This window comes from Priapulus caudatus, unplaced genomic scaffold (assembly GCF_000485595.1).
Source record: "Priapulus caudatus unplaced genomic scaffold, Priapulus_caudatus-5.0.1 Scaffold1113, whole genome shotgun sequence".
Classification (NCBI taxonomy): domain Eukaryota; kingdom Metazoa; phylum Priapulida; class Priapulimorpha; order Priapulimorphida; family Priapulidae; genus Priapulus; species Priapulus caudatus.
Window position 1 is genome coordinate 49,668 of NW_014578174.1, and position 18,428 is coordinate 68,095.

Sequence of the window (18,428 nt, forward strand, 5' to 3'; positions counted from 1 at the left end):
GGAATACGTCATTCAAATGCCTTTTAGACTACAAAGTGCAAAGTGTCGGGTCGGAAAGTTTTCAAACAGACGTTTACTTTTGCCGCTCTGCGGCGAGGTGTTGCTAACACATCTCTTAGTATGCCATTCTGCGGTTGTCAAGCCGCTTGGAAGAGCTCAAGAAGCCTTCATATGCTCAAAATTATCATATAACACGTATGTTATATGCATATTCTAGCTGTGGCTTACGTGACCTTGGCGTCGCACTCTTGCCGCCATGATACAGAACCGCGGCGAGACGCGTTTTTCGAGTGGTTTTTTCGTTGATGGAATATAGGCTTGATACATATTATGTATAGTCTTTATTTTCAAAGCTAACGCTTCAGTTTAACGTGTTAGTGAGTTATTTACGATATGTTTTACAGTGGTTTGTCCACAAAAATGTGCGCGGGATTGCCATCTTTAAGCTTATTAATTTTATTATTATGTTTTTTCCAGGACAGCCGACTCGATTGCTGCCAGACTTGGAGATAGCAGGATATCTGAGATCTGTGGGGTGTACTGAGATAATCCTGTAGTAACAATGCGCGACATGCCTGAAATATCAAAAACATATAAGCGGGTCCGTCAATATATTTTGCGTACTTGCGGATGTGTGTCTATTCTTTATGAATGGTACACAACTCTGCACGGGAGTAGGAATCCACCACACGATAACTTGTTTACCATAATTTTATAGATTGGGAGGAAAACGATACAAACTACATAGACGCTGGGACTCCGACAGTGGCTTTTCGTGAACGGTCGCCTCTACTGCGAGAAGCCGAACTCTTGCCAAGAGCAAGTATAGCTGTACGCACCACACAATCACAACCTAGAACTTTGGAGCAGCCCCAAGTTTACGTGTAATAAGCTATGACACTGCTGTTAACCTTTAATTTGGATTCGCAATGACAATTTCAATATAAGCTGAGACATGATGTTTCCCCATGACGCAAAATTAATGAATGGCAGTAAACCCTTGTGTATAGTAGTAGCCACCTACTAAGTTTCAAATAAATTAACATTGTGCGTAGGCCTATACTAACGTTTTAACCCATACCTTATTTTATATAGCCATATTATAAATGCCTGGGCAATGTTGTTATCCAATATTTTGGGGGTTCTTGATCAAGCTATACTTATGTGTATTTCATGCTATTATTTTTCAGGCAAGAACCTCTGAAGAGATCTTGACCCGACTGCAGTCAACAAATAGACGTAGATGGCAGGCGAAACATAATAAATGTTTCACGAGAAGACGTGCTTCCTTGTGCCAAACGAGGTTTTCTGCGAAGCACTTTCAGAGATGAGACAGGTCTCAGTGTGAGGTTTTGCGGTGAAGATGGAATTGACGACGGAGGACCATCCAGAGAATTCATGCGGCTTGCTCTACGTGGAATACAGGAATCTCAAATATTTGAGGGTCCTCTCGAGGCCAGAGATTTCAGAGTCGACATTGCTCGTAAGGCTAAGATGAATTATCTGTATGTCGGTTTTTCTCTTTCTTCACGTTTCTCATTCTTTGTCCATTTCACTGTGCCTCTATTTACCCAGCAGTCCTATACGCTACACTTCAACTCCCGTCTGCCAACACACATGTATATCTTTAATTAAACTTATGACTCTTTTACAACATGTCAGAAACATAACACCGCGTTATTTTACTAGTTGAGACAAAGAAAGAATACGCATTGGCTGCAAGAATGATTGCGTATATCCTGGTTCATGGCGGTCCAGCACCCCCCCCCCCCCCCCACAAAAAATTTTTTTTTCTTGTCACAAATTCACGTACTCAATGCTGTCGGGAACCCCGCATGTGAAGCCAGCTGATATCGCAGATCCTGATCTGAGAACACATGTGCAGCAGGTATTATATATTTCGTTTTATGAGTACTTGTACTACCTTGGATACGAGATTCGTTGGCATGAATGTTTAGTGTAGTTCATTGTTATATATAACAATGGTAATGATTCACTAACATCTCATGGTATTTGACGCTCTAAAACTAATCCTCAGGACAAAAATGCTGTTTGCTACTGCGCAGGCTTTGACGATACATAATGATAAACTCTGTAGGCGAGGGGGAGAAGGGAGAAGGGGCGGCCATGGTAAAGAAGAAGGAGGGCGAGAAAGGAGAAGCGCTGGCTAAAGAAGAAGCGAGGGGGAGAAGGGAGAAAGGTGACGTGGAGGGAGCGGGAGCAACGCTGGTGAAACAAGGAGGAGGGAGAAAGCTGGTTGGAGAAGGCAGAAAGGAGAAGAAGCGAGGGCGGAGAAGTGAGCTGGTGGAGAAGGAGGGGGGAGAAGGAGCTGTGTGGCAGAAAAGGGAGGGGTGAGAAGGGAGACCGGCGGAGCCTGGTGGAGAAGGAGGATGGGGGAGACAGCTGGTTGGAGAAGCGAGGGGGAGAAGCGGAGCAAGGTGGTAAAGAAGAAGGAGGGGGAGAAGGGAGAAGGTGGTGGAGGAGGGTTGGGAGAAGCTGGAATGAAAAAAAGGAGCGACGGGGAGAGCTGGCTGCAGAAGGAGGAAGGAGAGAAGGAGGAGGGAGAAAGAAGCTGTGCAGAGTATGGAGCGGGCGAGAAGGCAGAGGTGTGGAGAAGGAGAGGCAGAGAAGCTGGTGGATGAAGGAAGAACGGCGGAGAGGAGAAGGTGCGCTGGAGGAGGGGTAGAAGCTGTGGAAAGGAGAAGGGGAGAGCGGTGAAAATGCGGCGGAAGGAGAGAAGGAGGGGAGAAGCGAGCTGCGTGGAGCGCAGCGAGGGGAGAAGAAGAAGCGGATAAGCGCAGGGCAGAAGGCGCAGCTGGTCGAAGGAAGGAGGGGGAGAAGTAGCACCAGGTGGTGCTTAAGAGGGGAGAAAGCTGTGAAAGGTCAGGAAAGGGAGAAGGGAGAAGGTGTGGCCAGAAGGCGAGGAGGGGAGAAGCTGGCCGTGAGCAAGCAGGCAGGGCGGAGAAGCCTGGTGGCAGAAGAAGGAGGGGGAGAAGGGAGCTGGTGGAGGAGGATGGCGGGAGAGCTCGGTGAGAGGAAAAAAAAAGGGCTGAGAAGCTGGTCGAAGCTTCCTCCTTCTCTACCAGCTTCTCCTTCTTTCTCCAAGCTTATCCCTTCTCCCCATGGCTCCTTCTCCAATCAGCTTCTCCTCCTCCGTCCTTCCTCCTTCTCCACATTAGCTTCTCCCCCTCCTCCTTTCCACCAGCTTCTCCCTTTCTCCCCCTCCTCCTCACCAGCTCCCTGCTCCCCCTCCTTCTCCCCTCCTCCTTTCCTGCACCAGCTTCTCCCCTCCTCCTTCTCACCAGCTTCTCCCCTCCTCCTTCTCTACACCTTCTCCCTTCCTCCCCTTCCTCCTTCTCACCAGCTTTTCCCATCCTCCACAAACCTTCTCCTTTTCCCCCTCCGCCTTCCACCAGCTCCCTTCTCCCCTCCTTCTCCCCTTCCTCCTTCTCCATCAGCTTTTCCCCTCCTTCTTCTCCACCAGCTTCTCCCCCTCCTCCACCTACCCTTTCCTCCACCAGCATCTCCCCCTCTTCCACCACCTTCTCAAAACTTCTCCCCCTCCTTCTCCAACCAGCTTCTCCCCTTTCTCCTTCCCACCACCTTCTTCCTTCTCCCCCTCCTCCTTCTCCGCAGCCTTCTCCAGTCTTCCTTTCCGTCCACCACTTCTCCGCTTCTCCCCTGCCTTCCTTCATCCACCAGCTTCTCCCCCTCCTCCTTCTCGACCAGCTTCTCTCTTCTTCCTTCTTCAATTCTCCACCAGATTCTCTCCCGGTCCTACTTCTCACACCAGCTTCGTCCCCCCTCCTTCTCCACCACTTTATCTCCCTTCTCCCTTTCCTCCTTCTCCACCAGCTATCTCCCCCATCCGTCCTTCTCACACCAGCTTCTCCCCCTCCTTCTTCTCCACTAAGCTTCTCCCTTCCTCCAACCACCTTCTCCCCGCTCTATTCTCACCACCTTCTCACCTTCTTTCTTCCCTTCCTTCCTTTCTCCCACCAGCTTCTCCCCCTCCTCCTGTCTCCCACCACTTTCTCCCTTCTCCCTTAAATCCTCCTTCTCCACCAGTTCTCCCCTTCCTCGTTCTCTACCAGCTTTCTCCCTTCTCTCCTTTCTCATTCTCCACCAGCTTCTCCCCCTGCCTCCTTCTCCACCAGCTATCTCCCCTCCTCCTTCGTTCCACCACCTTCTCCCTTCTCCCCTTCCTCATTCTCCACCAGCTTCTCCCCCTCCGTCTTCTCCACCAGCTTCTCCACTTTCTCCCCCTCCTCCTTTCACCAGCTTCTCTAACTCCTCCTTCCCACATACCCTCACCATGCTCACACTTCTGCACGTGAGGATCGCTTTGCGATACAGCTGGAAGTGAACGTCACGAATACGCCGATTAAATCTGATTTGGTAACACAAACCACGCTGACAAAATATCGAAAAATTATCTCCTGTACCGGCCTGAAATATAGACAACCATGGGGATATTCTCTGGCGGGCAACTACCCCTTGCATGGACGCCAACTACGCGCCTTGCTTTTACACGTAGTGTTCTACAGCTTCCAGAGCAGAGCGTACGTATAGCTTATCTATCGTTATAGCTTTATATACGGCCCTGTTCAGAGCAGTTCCAGATTAGTAGCCACCTACCGACCACACGAAATAGAATAGATTCATATTTATTCTATTCTAAAATAGTATATATTTATTAATTATCTTCTAGTTTCTATTTCTGTCGCTACGACGCCACCTACTGATTGAATAACCTACGTTCCTTGTGTTATACACAACCACCTAGCGGTAAATGCGGCCGGAACTATGTGAATTTATGGCGTCGTGTGAACGTAAGAACGAAACGTGATTCAATGGAACCGGCGCGGATTTCGAAATGCGTAGTTTTGAGTTGTTTAATTGTTCTTGATTGAGCGCTTTTAAAGAAATGTAAAATTTGTTAAGAAATTATGATTCGCGTCATTAGATTTGTTTTATCTTTAATTATTCTTCGTATTATCAAAATAATGATGTCTTTCTCTTTGTTTCCACTCGCTTTCTGTGTACACTGACTGTCTGTAGCTCCAAGAAAACCGGTATTATGCTAGGGCTTACGAATACTCTAAATTAATAATGTGTATGACGTAGTACACGTAGTCACTTTAGAATAAGAAGGTATATCGGCTTTCAGAGTTTGAAGTGTAGCATGGCAGGACTACTAATGACTCCCCTAAAACACCAAGGGGGACTTTCACCGCTCCATGAATCACACCTTAAGAGGCCATGATGGAAGAGCTCCCATTAAAAATCACTAGCCTGAAGAGGCATTGATGGAAGCTTCTCACTAAAAATCCACACCCCTTTAAAAGGTCTCGCCATTCTTATAAAGGTCTGCCATACGACGACAGCGGCACAGCTGCTCAATTTTAAGGGTTTTTTTGGGTTGTCCGGAGTTGTCCCTCAAGAGTTTGTGTTGTCCGGATATTATTTAAACAATGTGCTGCATGCGCCTGCTCACGTGCATGCTCAGTCTGTAAAGCAAAAAGGCCTAACATGTACATTTTGTACGTATTGCAGTGACAGCAAGACATGACCATTCGCATTTGTTTCACTCATTATATGAAGATAATAAAATATTGGTAATGTGTAAATGATGCTGGGGATCAATGACGTATAATAATATTAATAGTAATTAAAAGTTGCATAAAATTTATTTCATAGCATTTACATTAACTACTAACATTACACTACTAACATTACTAACATTACTAACACTGTTATGTGTCAAGTCACAGCATGAGCAAAAATTGAAAATTAACACGTAACATTGTGTTGTTTAAACACGTAATGTCTATCTTCTGTATACAAGCAGCCAGACAATGCGTCTAGACATTACGTTTGCAGCGATTGTGCAACCCTGGCCGTAGTAAAATGAACGCGCCATTATGAATATAACATTTTATAGATGTTGGACACCGACAACCACGAAGCAATTTGTAGTTGCCCGAGAGAAATCAGTCGTCACGGACGACCGGACGACTGTTAAAATGAGCCCTGCGAGAGGGTGTATGAAAGTTGCATTCTCATTGGCTACTGAAACTAGAGTTGGGCTAGAATAGATAACTCCAGTCAGGGCTTCGCGATCCATTGCAACATTGACAACTCTATGGACAGGGAAAACTAGCCTCAAGGCCACGCGTGACGCGGCGGCTTTTGATGTACACGATCGATCGATACACAGACTTTTGCGTGCGCGCATTGGCGATTTCAACCACTTTTATGAGGCGCGATGATGCACGCACCATGGCACAATTTATGGTGCGCGGTGGAGCGCGAGCGCGATCGCGCCCCTTAAAAATGAAAGCCTGGTATATTGACGTTAGTCACACAGCCTGGTCGGGTTATGTACACTGTACAGTGTAGGGCCTACGACCTCCAGTGAGAGGGTCTATGTCGGATAATGTCCCCCGGTGTACTGCCGAAACGTACCCTGGTTACGGTCCGGTATACCGGAACGTACCCTGGTACTATCTAATATGCCGGACCGTGCCTCGCCTACTCCACTAACGAGTCTAGGGAGTCGCCTACGCCTACTTCCTAACCCGAACCCGAACACGAACCCTAACCCTAATCCTAACCCTAACCATATCAAATAGTGACCAGGGTACGTTCCAGTATACCGGACCGTACCCAGGGTACGTTCCGGCAGTACCCTGGGGACATAGACCCTATGAGCCCTAGTACCCCTGCGGCCTACAGACGTACAGTGTACCCGCGCTCGCAGTTGGTAATTTGTGTGTCATTGACTTTGTACTACCGCCTCCTAGTACTAAGGAGTGTTATATAACCGTGAGCCACTAAAAGGCAATGTCAACTGGGTTAATGTATATAGGCATGCATTTTGCGGATGAGTTTACGGAGACAAGGCGAGGAAACTGTAGATACAATATTGTAACCCGACAACTTTGAACTAGAACAAGAGTAGGAGGTAACACTAACACTAACAGTTAAGGTACACCCCTACTCTTGTTGGGTTACATTATTGCGTTGGGAAACGGTTGCCCAAAATTTTGGGACCAGTGTCTAGTCTAGATTAGAGTAGCGTGAGACAGAGCACCGATAAAAACGGCATAAACTCAGTCAATTTAAATTACGTTCATTAAGTGTCATTACGTCCATTTAAATATTTAAGTAGTTTATTTATCAGTGAGATGTGGAATGTGGGCAGGGTTTCTTTCGGGGCCTTTAACGCTTTTTGCGTCTAACATGCCGTCATTGCGTCAAAGTTTAACCTAATTTGCGAAAGCCCATATAATTCCTCTGACATGTCTTAATTATATAACTGACATCCCTTATTTTCTAGCCTTGTTTACTTTTAACAAGTGTACTTTTGTGTGTTCAGAGCTTGATGTATACCTATCTGAACTGACTAGTGTGTGTTGGGGTCGCTTATGGTACAAGTGATTGATTCCAATTATGGATCAAGTGTGAATTGCCCCAAATTCCGTATCAACTTCATGGGGAGTAGCACACGTGGTGTGTTTTTGCGTCATGTATCAGCATTCACTTTTATCATATCGAGTATTATCTGATTTCTGCCACTGATCAACATAAAAGCTTTGTTTGAATAGACGTGTGTTGAATGCCGTTGCGTGGATTTCAGATCTCACTTAGAATTTTCTGTGAGGAAATACTGCATGCAACTGATTTAAAGCATATTTAAATCTATAATATGTCTTACCAGGTAGCTATAACCTTAACATACTATTTTGTGTGTACTTCGAGTAGCTTTAAAAAAGTGATGCAATGCTCAAAATACTTTAATATTTTTTTTATTAGATTGAAGCTAATACATCAGGGTGTGAAAGTCCGGAGTCAAATACTCCCCGATTTACTGTCGGACTCCCTGATTTGTCATATGCAGGAGTTCGTGTGACTCCATGAAAATTCTGCTATAATAACTAGTTCGTTCCAGAGCAGGGCCTTGCGGAGTTATCGTATGTTTTTTAGCAAATGTCCCAAGAAAATTTGGCAATTTCGCAAATGTTCTTTTTGACTTGCTTGCTCAAACATTAATTTCTACCCCTGATACATGGTATCAAATTTTTTACGCTCGATCTAGAGTTAATGTGATGATATGTTGTTTGATGTTTTGTGTTACACCCAGCTATATTTCTATGTGCAGCCAATCTTTTTAATATATCTCTATGCCATGGTACAGTGTACCTGAAATGTTGTTATGCAAGCAACATAGACATCATATCATTGGCTAATGAATTTACAGTCTTTGTGCTTGCAATTCTTGAACAGGGTAGTCAAGCTAAAAGGATGCAGTGGTGTGAAGAATGCAATCGAAGGGGTATAAGAAAGAGGCTGAAGTTGCACCAGTTAAACTTTAAAGAAGCCATGTGGTTGTGTGAGAACAGCCAGGTATGTATGTTTCGGTTTAATACTATTTCAATATTTTTAGGTCTTTCATATAGAAATTGTTCATTACTTACTAATGACGCTAACATAAAATAATGAATGTAAAGCAGAAAAAATTTGCATGCCATTTTGCAATGTTTCTAGCATGTTTTACATAAATTGTGTGTTTATTCAGATTTGGTTAATGTACATAATATATATAATCTTGTTTTTGCAGTGTGTTTATCCATTAAATCTGCCAAGTATGAAAGTGAAAAACTTTATTGTGAAGCAAAATTTTATGACCATCTCGAGATGTCAGAGAGCACTCGCACTGGCTCCACCCTCGTCTCTGTCCACAGATCCAGCATCTAAAGTACTAGGTGTGTATATTTTAATTGCATTATATATTTTGTTAACTCATGTGATATTTCACAGTTTCTGCCTTATGTTGCCTGGTTCATGTATACCTAAATAAATTACTGAACTTGAGCAAATTATGTATATTAGAGTGTAACTGTCACTGTTGATGCAGTAGGTTAATATGTGTTTTGGTATACGTATAATGTATTTTAGCAGTAAATGGCTGCTAAAATATTCAAAGAATTGGGAATTTGCTAAATTAATGCAAATGTGTCAGCTCCATTAGGTTATTCTATTCAGAATGTCTAGTTTTATTCGGATATTTAGTATGCACTATTTAGCAGAAACTGGGGGTGACTGCTAGTGATGATTCTACATTCTAAAAGCAATTCTGTATTTAAAAGTAACGCTTCACAGAAAGTGGGAGCAACTGTAGGAGGAGTCCGAGGAGGGTTGAAAAATGTGTCAAAGTTCCTAATGTAATTTGTTGATAGCAAAGCATATAAAATTGTTTTGTTGGTGTCACTTGAATGTGAAGGCAACATATTGATATGTCTATATAGCACCTATTAATATTAGTTAAACCATAAACCATAAAACATATATATCAACAAGGTAATTAATGCTATATATATGTGAGTCATGTGTATATATATATATATCTATATAGAATGACTTGCTTTTTATATTTATATACATGACATTAAAATAGTACGATTGACTTTTGTATCCAGCTACAATGTGTACGGAGATACCATAGCGAACATAGACAGTCCCCTGATGTACAACAATTGAGTGGCATTTTAGAACAACTTGTTTATATATTTAGTGTTGACGAGTAAATAGCATGCAACTAGCAAACATGTAATCAAGAGCGGATAATACCTAGAGTGTACAACGGAAAAACGGGAAAATAGTGCTATTTCACGACTACATTATTCTACTTTGCCTGCGAGTCTAGAATAATTTCATGGTATTGCATTAAGCAGAATTCTTTGCTCTCTAAAACAAGACGGCACCGCGATTGTCAATACGAACTCCTAGCGGAGATATCGGCTCCTAAATACTCCCCTCCCACATGCAAACGCCACCTCGAATCCACTCTGCCAGCATCCTACACGGCGGCTAAGGCGTTGCTTCGTGAAAGTTCGGTTTTTCCGCGATATAATTTATGAATGGACGGTGCTTCGTTATCATAGGTGACTATTCGGGCATCGCCTATGCCTATCTTCCATTATCTTTCCTACACGGCTAACGCCCGTCAATGATGGAGCCGGCTCCATCAAGTTTTTACAACGCAGCTCAGTTTACTAAGTGTAGTAACAGTACCAATTTGGGCATATGACATCAATTATCAGCGCTCCAAGTGTGACGGAAAACCGATAGCCAAAATGCTTACCCGCGTGTAGGATGCTGGCAGAAGTGGATTCGAGGTGGCGTTTGGCATGTGGAGGGGAGGTTTAGGAAGCCGATATCTCCGCCTAGGAGTATCGTATTGACAAGCGTTGGTCTGCTTTTACGAGAGCAAAGAATTCTGCTTAATGCAATACCCATGAAATTATTTCTAGACTCGCAGGCAAAGTAGAATAATGTAGTCGTGAAATAGCACTATTTTCCCGTTTTTCCGTTGTACACTCTAGGTATTATCCGCTCTTGATGTAATGTACATATTTCTGATTTGCTCGAATTTGCACATGTCGCTGACTCGTCACCTAATTCCGATCCTTTGCAGCGATATAGTTGTGGTTTGTTGATGATGCACACAGATTCCTTGCGATCAGAGGCTGGTTGTGTCGTGCGTGCTGAAAATTAAACCTCAACAATCTTTGTCAAAGTGATGTTTCTAGAGATATAAGTGAGCGTTGTTATGAAACCAATCCTCGTGTGTATGTCATAGACACGATTGTAAAATCCATTTTCCCTTTGAACATGATAGTAGTATCATATTGACATCTAATAACTGCTGACTGTATTATAAGTTTAGTTTCAATGCGAATATAGAAAGATAAACTGACTAGAATGGGGGGGGGGGGGCAGAAAAATACGAAATACACTGTTTACTAGGATATCATGATCGCTAACAATAGGGTGAAAGTTGGGTTCTATAACGAGTAGATGAAAAATGTAATAAAAAGATGACATTATCATCAGTTTTTAACAATTGGGTGTTACTGGACAAATTGTTGTGTTTCCTATGAGAGTTCTGTGGCTGCACATTTACTAGTAACAAGAAATGCTTATCAATAAGACCAAACTGTGGATTTTCAATTTAGGACCTGTGTTATTGCTATTTGTTGGTGTTTTAAAAAGAGCTATAGTTCTTCTTTGGTTTTCAAATGTGGTGGCTGTCAACAGAAGAACTGATTAGTTCAAATGGGCAGATGACAGTCGAAGTCAAACCTATATGTGTTGATTGTTGACAACCACCGAGCCTTGTGGTAAATAACAGCATGTGGATATGGAATAGGAGTGAGCATCGTAAACGATAAGACAATAGAGTCACGTAAATCTTCACTGACCTGTTTGTGTGTCTTTCTCTCACTTGTGCCTGTTCAAGAAGGGCCTAGGCAAATGTACAGCAAACTGGTGACTGACGCTGGTCACCTGACTAAGGTATCAGTGAGTTTGACGGAGAGAATGGAGTCAACCGTGGGTAGGTACAGGGAATGGACCACACACATCTCACACTTTCCTCTGGTCACCTCAGGTAAAGCCTGTGTACATGCTTACTGTGCGCAGATTCCCAGTGATCAGGTAGATGTGTTTGATACAATCTGTACCTTGACATCCAAAGATTGACGAGCGTCGGGCTGGTTAAGACACTAAGAAAAAGGCAAGGTTTTAATTTCCTGTTTATTTGAAAGGACTGTCTCTGCAAAGGGGCATGTTTGCAGCACGTGTGTGTAAGTGCGCCGTCGCGTTAAGGAGACAAATTCGATAATTCAACATCGTGATGTTTCAGAATGGCTTAAGACGGTGTGCACGCGCCCGCCATCTGGTGGTCCCGTTATCTCGCAGCCGGCTTCACCCTCGTGCGAGCAGCCAGCCAGAAGTACGTTCAATAGCGTCCTGAGTTCCACCGATATGGAAATGATAAGCCATGGGCAGTGCCCGTGTGATGACAAGGCCTGTCTGCCGTGCAGGTGTGTATGTTCGTTCTCTATGTTGATCGTTGAATCTCATGTAAACACCAGTTTCCCAGAAACAACAACCAATCATTAGACTAAAGCCGGGCTTATGTCGGCCTTGCGACGCGACGCGATTGCCTTGCGACTGATTTTCTGCAACTGGTTGCAAGTCGCAGCGAGGATCGCGTCGCCGAGAAAGTTCTACCTAAGCACCCCTGCAACTACCAGCGACTGCTTGCGACTGGAAAATTGTCAGTCGCAACGCGATCGCAGCGAGTCGCACATGTTCTACTCTTGCGACCAGTTGCAGTGACGCGCGACTGGTTCCACCGGTCGCAAGCATTGTTTTCATGGTTACTACCCAACATAAGCTGCCTTGCGATCGCTGCCACGAAATTCGAATGCATAATGAACGATGCATAAAAGCGAACAATGCGAATGAAACAATCAGTGCTACAGTCATATACACAACATGCACACAGCAACAAGTCATGTAAACTCGATCAATAGACGATCGTCGCTTTGACCTAAGCGCATTCTTCCACCTTCTGCGACTGGCTGCGACTGGTCGCAGGCAGTCGCTGTCAGTTGCGTTGCCGTCGACCTAAACACTGCAGCCGCAGTGAATTGCAGTGCGTCGCGTCGCGTCACAAGCAATCGCAACCCGACATAAGCCCGGCTTAACTAGTCCATGTTTGTAAATTGTGATTGCAATTGTTTTCAGGCCACAGGCAAGCCGTTGTGAGTCGACTGCACAAGATGTCGTCACTGAGAATGCTGCTGATATTGAGACGTCTCTTCGGGGGCAACAGGAAACAGGGAGAAGGATTCACTCAGGAAAACACTCTGCGTTCCATACTTACGATTCTCAGAGTATGAGTAGTCCAAAAATAGCAGGATCCCGTGACGAGGCTAGGCAAACTTTTACTGACAATGAGGTTTTGCTGCTGAATTGCACTGCAAATGGAACTGCTGCACCCACGGCTCCAGTGTCATTACAGAAATGTAGTAGTGAAGATGCACTAAGTAAAGTGCCACTTGAGAGTGATTTAGATCCGATACAGCTACAGTTGGAAGCAGGTGTAGAAATAGTGTCAAACAGTGTGCAGGTTAATGACAAGGAATCTACAAGTGATAAATATCGCATAAAATCTACAAGGCAAGCCAAAAGGTCCAAATCGAGCGCAAACGTAGTGAAAGAAGCAAAGCAGCCATCTGAACTACTCGCTCTCGCAGCACGTTCTCCCGACAAACCCGCGTCTCCCTCGGCGACGGAAACCGAGAGTTCGCCGCGGACAGACGAAGGCTTGGAGCTGCAGTGGTTCTCCGCGGGCAATCTCAGCTGGTTGTGTGCGGTGCTGAACCTGATCGTCCACAGCACGATCATCTCGCGCTGCGCCCTCGCCCTCAGCGACGACTTCATCGTGAAGACTCTCGTCGGCGCGTACCAACAAGTGGACGTGCTGATCGGCCGGCGGAAGCTGGCGGTGGCCAGCGTCGACGACGTCGTCGTGAGCGAAGTCGCGAAGATGCTGAGCTCGGCGACGGCAGCGACGATCGCGTATGTGAGGTCCGAGGACAAGGACAAGGAGGAGGAGGACGAGGAGGAGGAGGACGATCTGGTCGAGAACTCGCTCGTAAAGCTGCTCGAGTCGCATCCCTCGCTGGAGCGGCAACTCGCCCACACCAGCCGGTGGCAGTTCGTTTGCGAGAAGTGTGGCCTCAAGCAGTCTAGCAGGTGATCAGCTACTACGTTGTTACATGAGCTTCACTGTTGCGCTCTACCAGCCGAAGGGAAATGCTGAACGAGATGCATAGATGTGATCTATAGTAATATAATAAATGATAGCCATGATTTCATAAGAAACTGAAGATATATTACTCTATAAATATATTCTCTATATTATCTTACTCAGTACATATAATTCTATTCTTATAAGAATTATTATTAATATATAATCATATAATTCTTTAAATTCCATTCATAAAGTGAATACTTATGAAATAGTTCCCAAATATGTTGACTTTTAATGTTAAAATTTGGGTGTCTCTGAGTCTATGGGGTACTCTATTTCAGATTAAACATTCAGATTATTCAGTAGTTCATTCATTTAAAGGCCATTGTAGAGTATATCTTTTAATTTAATCCTTCCTTTAATTTAGCATTGTAAGGTTCCTGTTCTAATGGTGAAACTGTATTTACTTTTAGAACCCAATGCGTAGTGCATAAGATTCCAGGTGTACTCCCAAAATTCCTGAATAGGCAGCCATATTTCAAGTGCTTTTGCATAAAGTGTGGTGTGCCCGAGCAAGAGATGAAGATGACATTTATAGGGTGAGTGAGACATTACAATATATAATGGAGACAATGCATATACAGTGCTCGAAATAAGAAAAAAAAAATTCACAGAGATTACAGCTGAGACATGTGTCTATATTCCTCTAGATTTCTAGAAATGTTAACTCATTCGTTCGGGAGATATGATTTACAGTGCTCGAAATAAGAAAAAAAATGCCGTTGTCCTGCGGACAACCCAGGCATCAAATCGGGTTGTCCGCAACAATTTCGGGTTGTCCCAAAAAATATCCCCAAATCTTCTATTTTCAATCACATAATAATATGATCAGAAAACACCCAAAAACAGTGGCGTAGCCAGGATTTTTTAACAAGGGGGGGGCAAAAACAGCAAACTGCGCAAAATAGTGGATGACTTAATATTTTACTGGCTCCTCCGCCTCCCTCTCCACACCCTACGGCTCCTCTACCTCTCAGCTCTGCAATCTTTGTTTTGGGCGCCATGCGAAAAGGCGACATTTTTGTTCATTGTTCTCTGCTCCCAAGATATGTAATTGTTCAGTGGTGGGTCTAGGATTCCAAGGAGGGGGGTGAAAGACAGGCGGGGGGTATGGGGGTCCTCCCCCAGCAAATTTTGGAAACTTGCTGGTTTGCTGGTTCCAAATCGAGTTCACCTCTCATAAATCAGAAAACCTGACATATACCAGTGTTGGAAATAGCAGCTGGTCCCATATTTTTATGTTATTCACGATTTAATTCACGATTAAGATTTCTTGATGAGCTAGAAAACACTTGGATTTGAAGTATGAAACTGAACATTATTGTGCCAGCTAGCCTACACTAGTTGGTTGGGATTGATTGTCAGTTCAGATGCAAAATATTGAAAGCAAAAGGCTATACACCATAGATTAATTGGGTACCACGCGTATATAAGATAGACGAGTCGGTTTAGAGTTAGTGTTAGGGTTAGGGATAGGGATAGGGTTTCTTGGTTGTCCACCGGACAATGTCTCAGACTGGTTAGGTTGTCCGGTGCAAATTCTGGTTGTCTCGGACAACCGGACAACGCTTATTTCGAGCACTGATATACAATATATTTCATGTGAAAAATGCATCATGATAAAAATAATCCTCATTGGGTCCATTTATTTGCTGATATTATAAGGAAGTGGTCTGGCATTTGTCATTCCGTTTATTAATATACTTTGTTTTTGTTTTTTTGTTTTTCAGATCACCCAGATGCCTACTACTTGGTTTGGGAGCTGGCATGGATTCGTGTGACCCTGGCCACTACACGTTCAGACAGAATGGCATTGATTATACCTTAGGTGCTATTGTAACGAGAGAACGTAGCAGCTGTACAACATGGATATTCCAGGGTAAGAAATGCACAAGATTATTTGTCGCAGCGTAGCCAGTAGCCAATTTCCTTCTGTAGTAATGTTTGTGTGTGTGAGATCTTAAAAATAGAGCAAATATAGTTATAACTATGTATACTATGAGTAGCAAGGTCAATCTCAAATAATGTACTACACTGTATGTGTAGTATTTCATTGAGTGAGCCATTAGAATGTTCACATATATGCATATGACACAGTATTTTTATGTAAAATCATTTGTGACACAATAGGATCAGGCCTAAAATCACTTACTACATTCATTCTGTTATTTCAGATGGAAGCTGGTTAAAGTGTAATGGTCGCAACCTGGTAGCTAAGCGTACGACCGTCGCAGACTTTTCTGTTGCCCCTTCAAACGTCTGTCTGGCAGTCTGGGACGGTAACAGCAGCGAGTCCGCAGACGTAAACGTCGGTGCGAATAGTCTCGCCGACTGTAGAGGTGCCCAGGAGGATGGCGTCAGCATTGCTAAGCCCGAGTCCCTCCCCCGCACATTCAGGAAGCCAGAGGTGCACTTGTTGGCCAAGAGCGCCGTGCCGACGTACGGCCGTGCCGATGGGACCGGGTCTGCTGCCGGCACGCCGAGGTCAGCGGCGAGCCTCGAGAGCTTCTTGGACGAGGCTTACGAGTCGTGCAGCGACAACTCCGATTTGCTGAATGCCGACGGAAAGCAGCAGCAGCAGCAGCAGCGCTTGCCCTGCGTAAACTACGTCGGCGTCCCGCGTCCGACGGCCGGCCCGCCCGCCGTAGAGACGCGGAGTCGTGATACGTTGCTGACTGCTGTCGCAACGTCTTCCGCCAACTCGTTTGCGCCTATAACGTGTACGCGAGTCGCACGGGGCCGCGCAGATTACACACGCAGCGCCAAGGGTGCAGCAGCCACTGTGTGCAGAGTGCCACAGCCGGGTAAGTCTGCTAGTGAATCGGTCGGACATGTGCAGCTGAATTCATCGCATAGCAGGCAACGACTGACATGTACCCCAGCAACTGCGAGCAGGAGTGGTGGAAGCAGCACGTGTTCCAGCCTCAGTTCCCATGACAGCCAAGGGTTGTCGTTGCCAGTGTCCGGGAGACCTAACCTCAGAACACAGAAATCAGACGGGGCAGCGAAAAAGTCAAGTGCACAATCAGTTAGTTCACAGGCCATTGCCGCAGTTGTCAGTAGGGCCAATATTCTCACACGAGGTACCAAGAGAACGAGTTCCGGTAGTGTGTCATCGTCCACTAGGCAGGCCTGTGGTTCCAACAACCGGAGAGAAGCAAAACGACAGTTTCCGTCTTTCACAGTCAGCCCAGCTGCAAGTGAACGAAGCAGCAGCTCTGACAAGGATACTGTGGTTCAACTGCTGAGGAGGTTGCAGGAGAAGAGGGTAACAAGGTGCGAAGTCGCATCGCAGCCATCGTCCACTCTGTCCTCTAATCTCACCTTTGATGAGAACGACAAGCTTAACTACATGCAGCTTCTGAAGGAGAAGGTGATTGCCAAGCGAATGCAAAATCCTAGCAACACTTTCCAGGGTTACACTCCCAAAGCGGCTCTAAATGTCAAGACACCAGTTGGTAAGCCAAAGAGAAAAAGAGGACAACCGCCAAAGGGGAGATCTGTAACTATTACGCCTACTCAAATTTGCGGCAGTGGGTCACTAAGGAAAGCAAATAGTACCCAGGATGACGCTAGCTGTGCCTCAACTGCTTCGTTGCCATCTTCTTATCTACCACCTTTCAAGAAGGCTGACAGCTCTATTGACGACATCTTGACGTCCACCATGGATGAAGACTCATCAGCAGCAGACAAGGGGCAGATAGAGAAGATCATGCAGGAATTAATGGACATACCCGGTTTACCAGATCCTGACGAGGGTGCACAGACGAAGGAAACAAATGCTCTAACTCACCACTCCACGTTAGCAAGTCAGAGCAACGAGAGTTGCACACAAGCAGTCGGGGTTGATGGCAGCTGCGACACCGGTATGGCACAGCTAAGTCAGGAATTGGCCGATCTCATGGAAACTGATGAACTGGGTACAGTTGACTACAACAGCTTTTCAATTGAGCCTACATTTCTCGATGGACTACTGTGATATAGAGTTTAACAATCACTGCTTTACCATGTTATCATGTCTTGTGGCTGTGAACTATCATGTGACCCCTGTGAGATTTTCTCGTAATTGATAAATTTGTACTTAATAATAATCATTTAAGTGCTTTTCTTAATGGTATATACTATTTTCTACTAGTTTCATACAGCACTTATACTGTCATACTGTCAAACCAAAGCATGTAAATAAGTGATCAAGTTACGAGTAGATAACCAATGCAAGATAATTAATAAGTTAAGTAATTGACCTGTAAAATTACGTTTAGGATGATTTTATGTGGTCGTCCCAATAGTATTGGATATTATTGGTATCGTTCTTAGGCGCTCTCACAATTATGTGTTAGTACTCGTTGGCACTAACAAAATTTTTGTAAGTGAAAGCAAATTTTTATTGGCTATAATTACTAACAGAATTTTTGCCTGTGCACTTGAAATTTGGTTTAATGAATCATTTAATATAATTTACTTGCAACAAACCCATTAATGTGTAGATTCGTGTGTGTGTCATGACTAGTAGTCACATGTGTAATACGTTTTTTCCTAAAAACAAAACAATGCAGTAAATGCTCAATTCTGTTACACCACTGTTTTTCATGTAATGCGTTTTCACATGCAATGTCTTCAATGGCATAGTAGAACAAATAAATTATTTAAACAAGAGCCGCAGAGCGTCTGGGCTCATCTGAGGTCTGTTGCTACGATTATAAACGTAAAATTTCAGTCGTGCGTAGTACCACATTTGTTAGGCGCAGATATGCAG

At 44.5% G+C, this 18,428-nt stretch overlaps 1 protein-coding gene across 1 annotated transcript; it reads left to right on the forward strand.

Moving 5' to 3' along the window:
* The first annotated feature begins 4,886 nt into the window (after positions 1 to 4,886).
* On the forward strand, positions 4,887 to 18,323 carry LOC106815443. Its single transcript, XM_014819898.1, has 9 exons — positions 4,887 to 4,930; positions 8,290 to 8,409; positions 8,624 to 8,768; positions 11,306 to 11,401; positions 11,711 to 11,891; positions 12,601 to 13,614; positions 14,086 to 14,211; positions 15,403 to 15,551; positions 15,847 to 18,323. The coding sequence occupies exons 1-9, from the start codon at positions 4,928 to 4,930 to the stop codon at positions 17,649 to 17,651; spliced, it is 3,639 nt and encodes a 1,212-aa protein (XP_014675384.1). The 5' UTR covers positions 4,887 to 4,927; the 3' UTR covers positions 17,652 to 18,323.
* The last annotated feature ends 105 nt before the right edge of the window (positions 18,324 to 18,428 follow it).

Coding starts and splice junctions, on each gene's coding strand:
- LOC106815443 (XM_014819898.1), top strand. Junction 8,410..8,623: donor GGTTGTGTGAGAACAGCCAG/GTATGTATGTTT, acceptor TTGTTTTTGCAG/TGTGTTTATCCATTAAATCT. Junction 13,615..14,085: donor GGCCTCAAGCAGTCTAGCAG/GTGATCAGCTAC, acceptor ATTTACTTTTAG/AACCCAATGCGTAGTGCATA.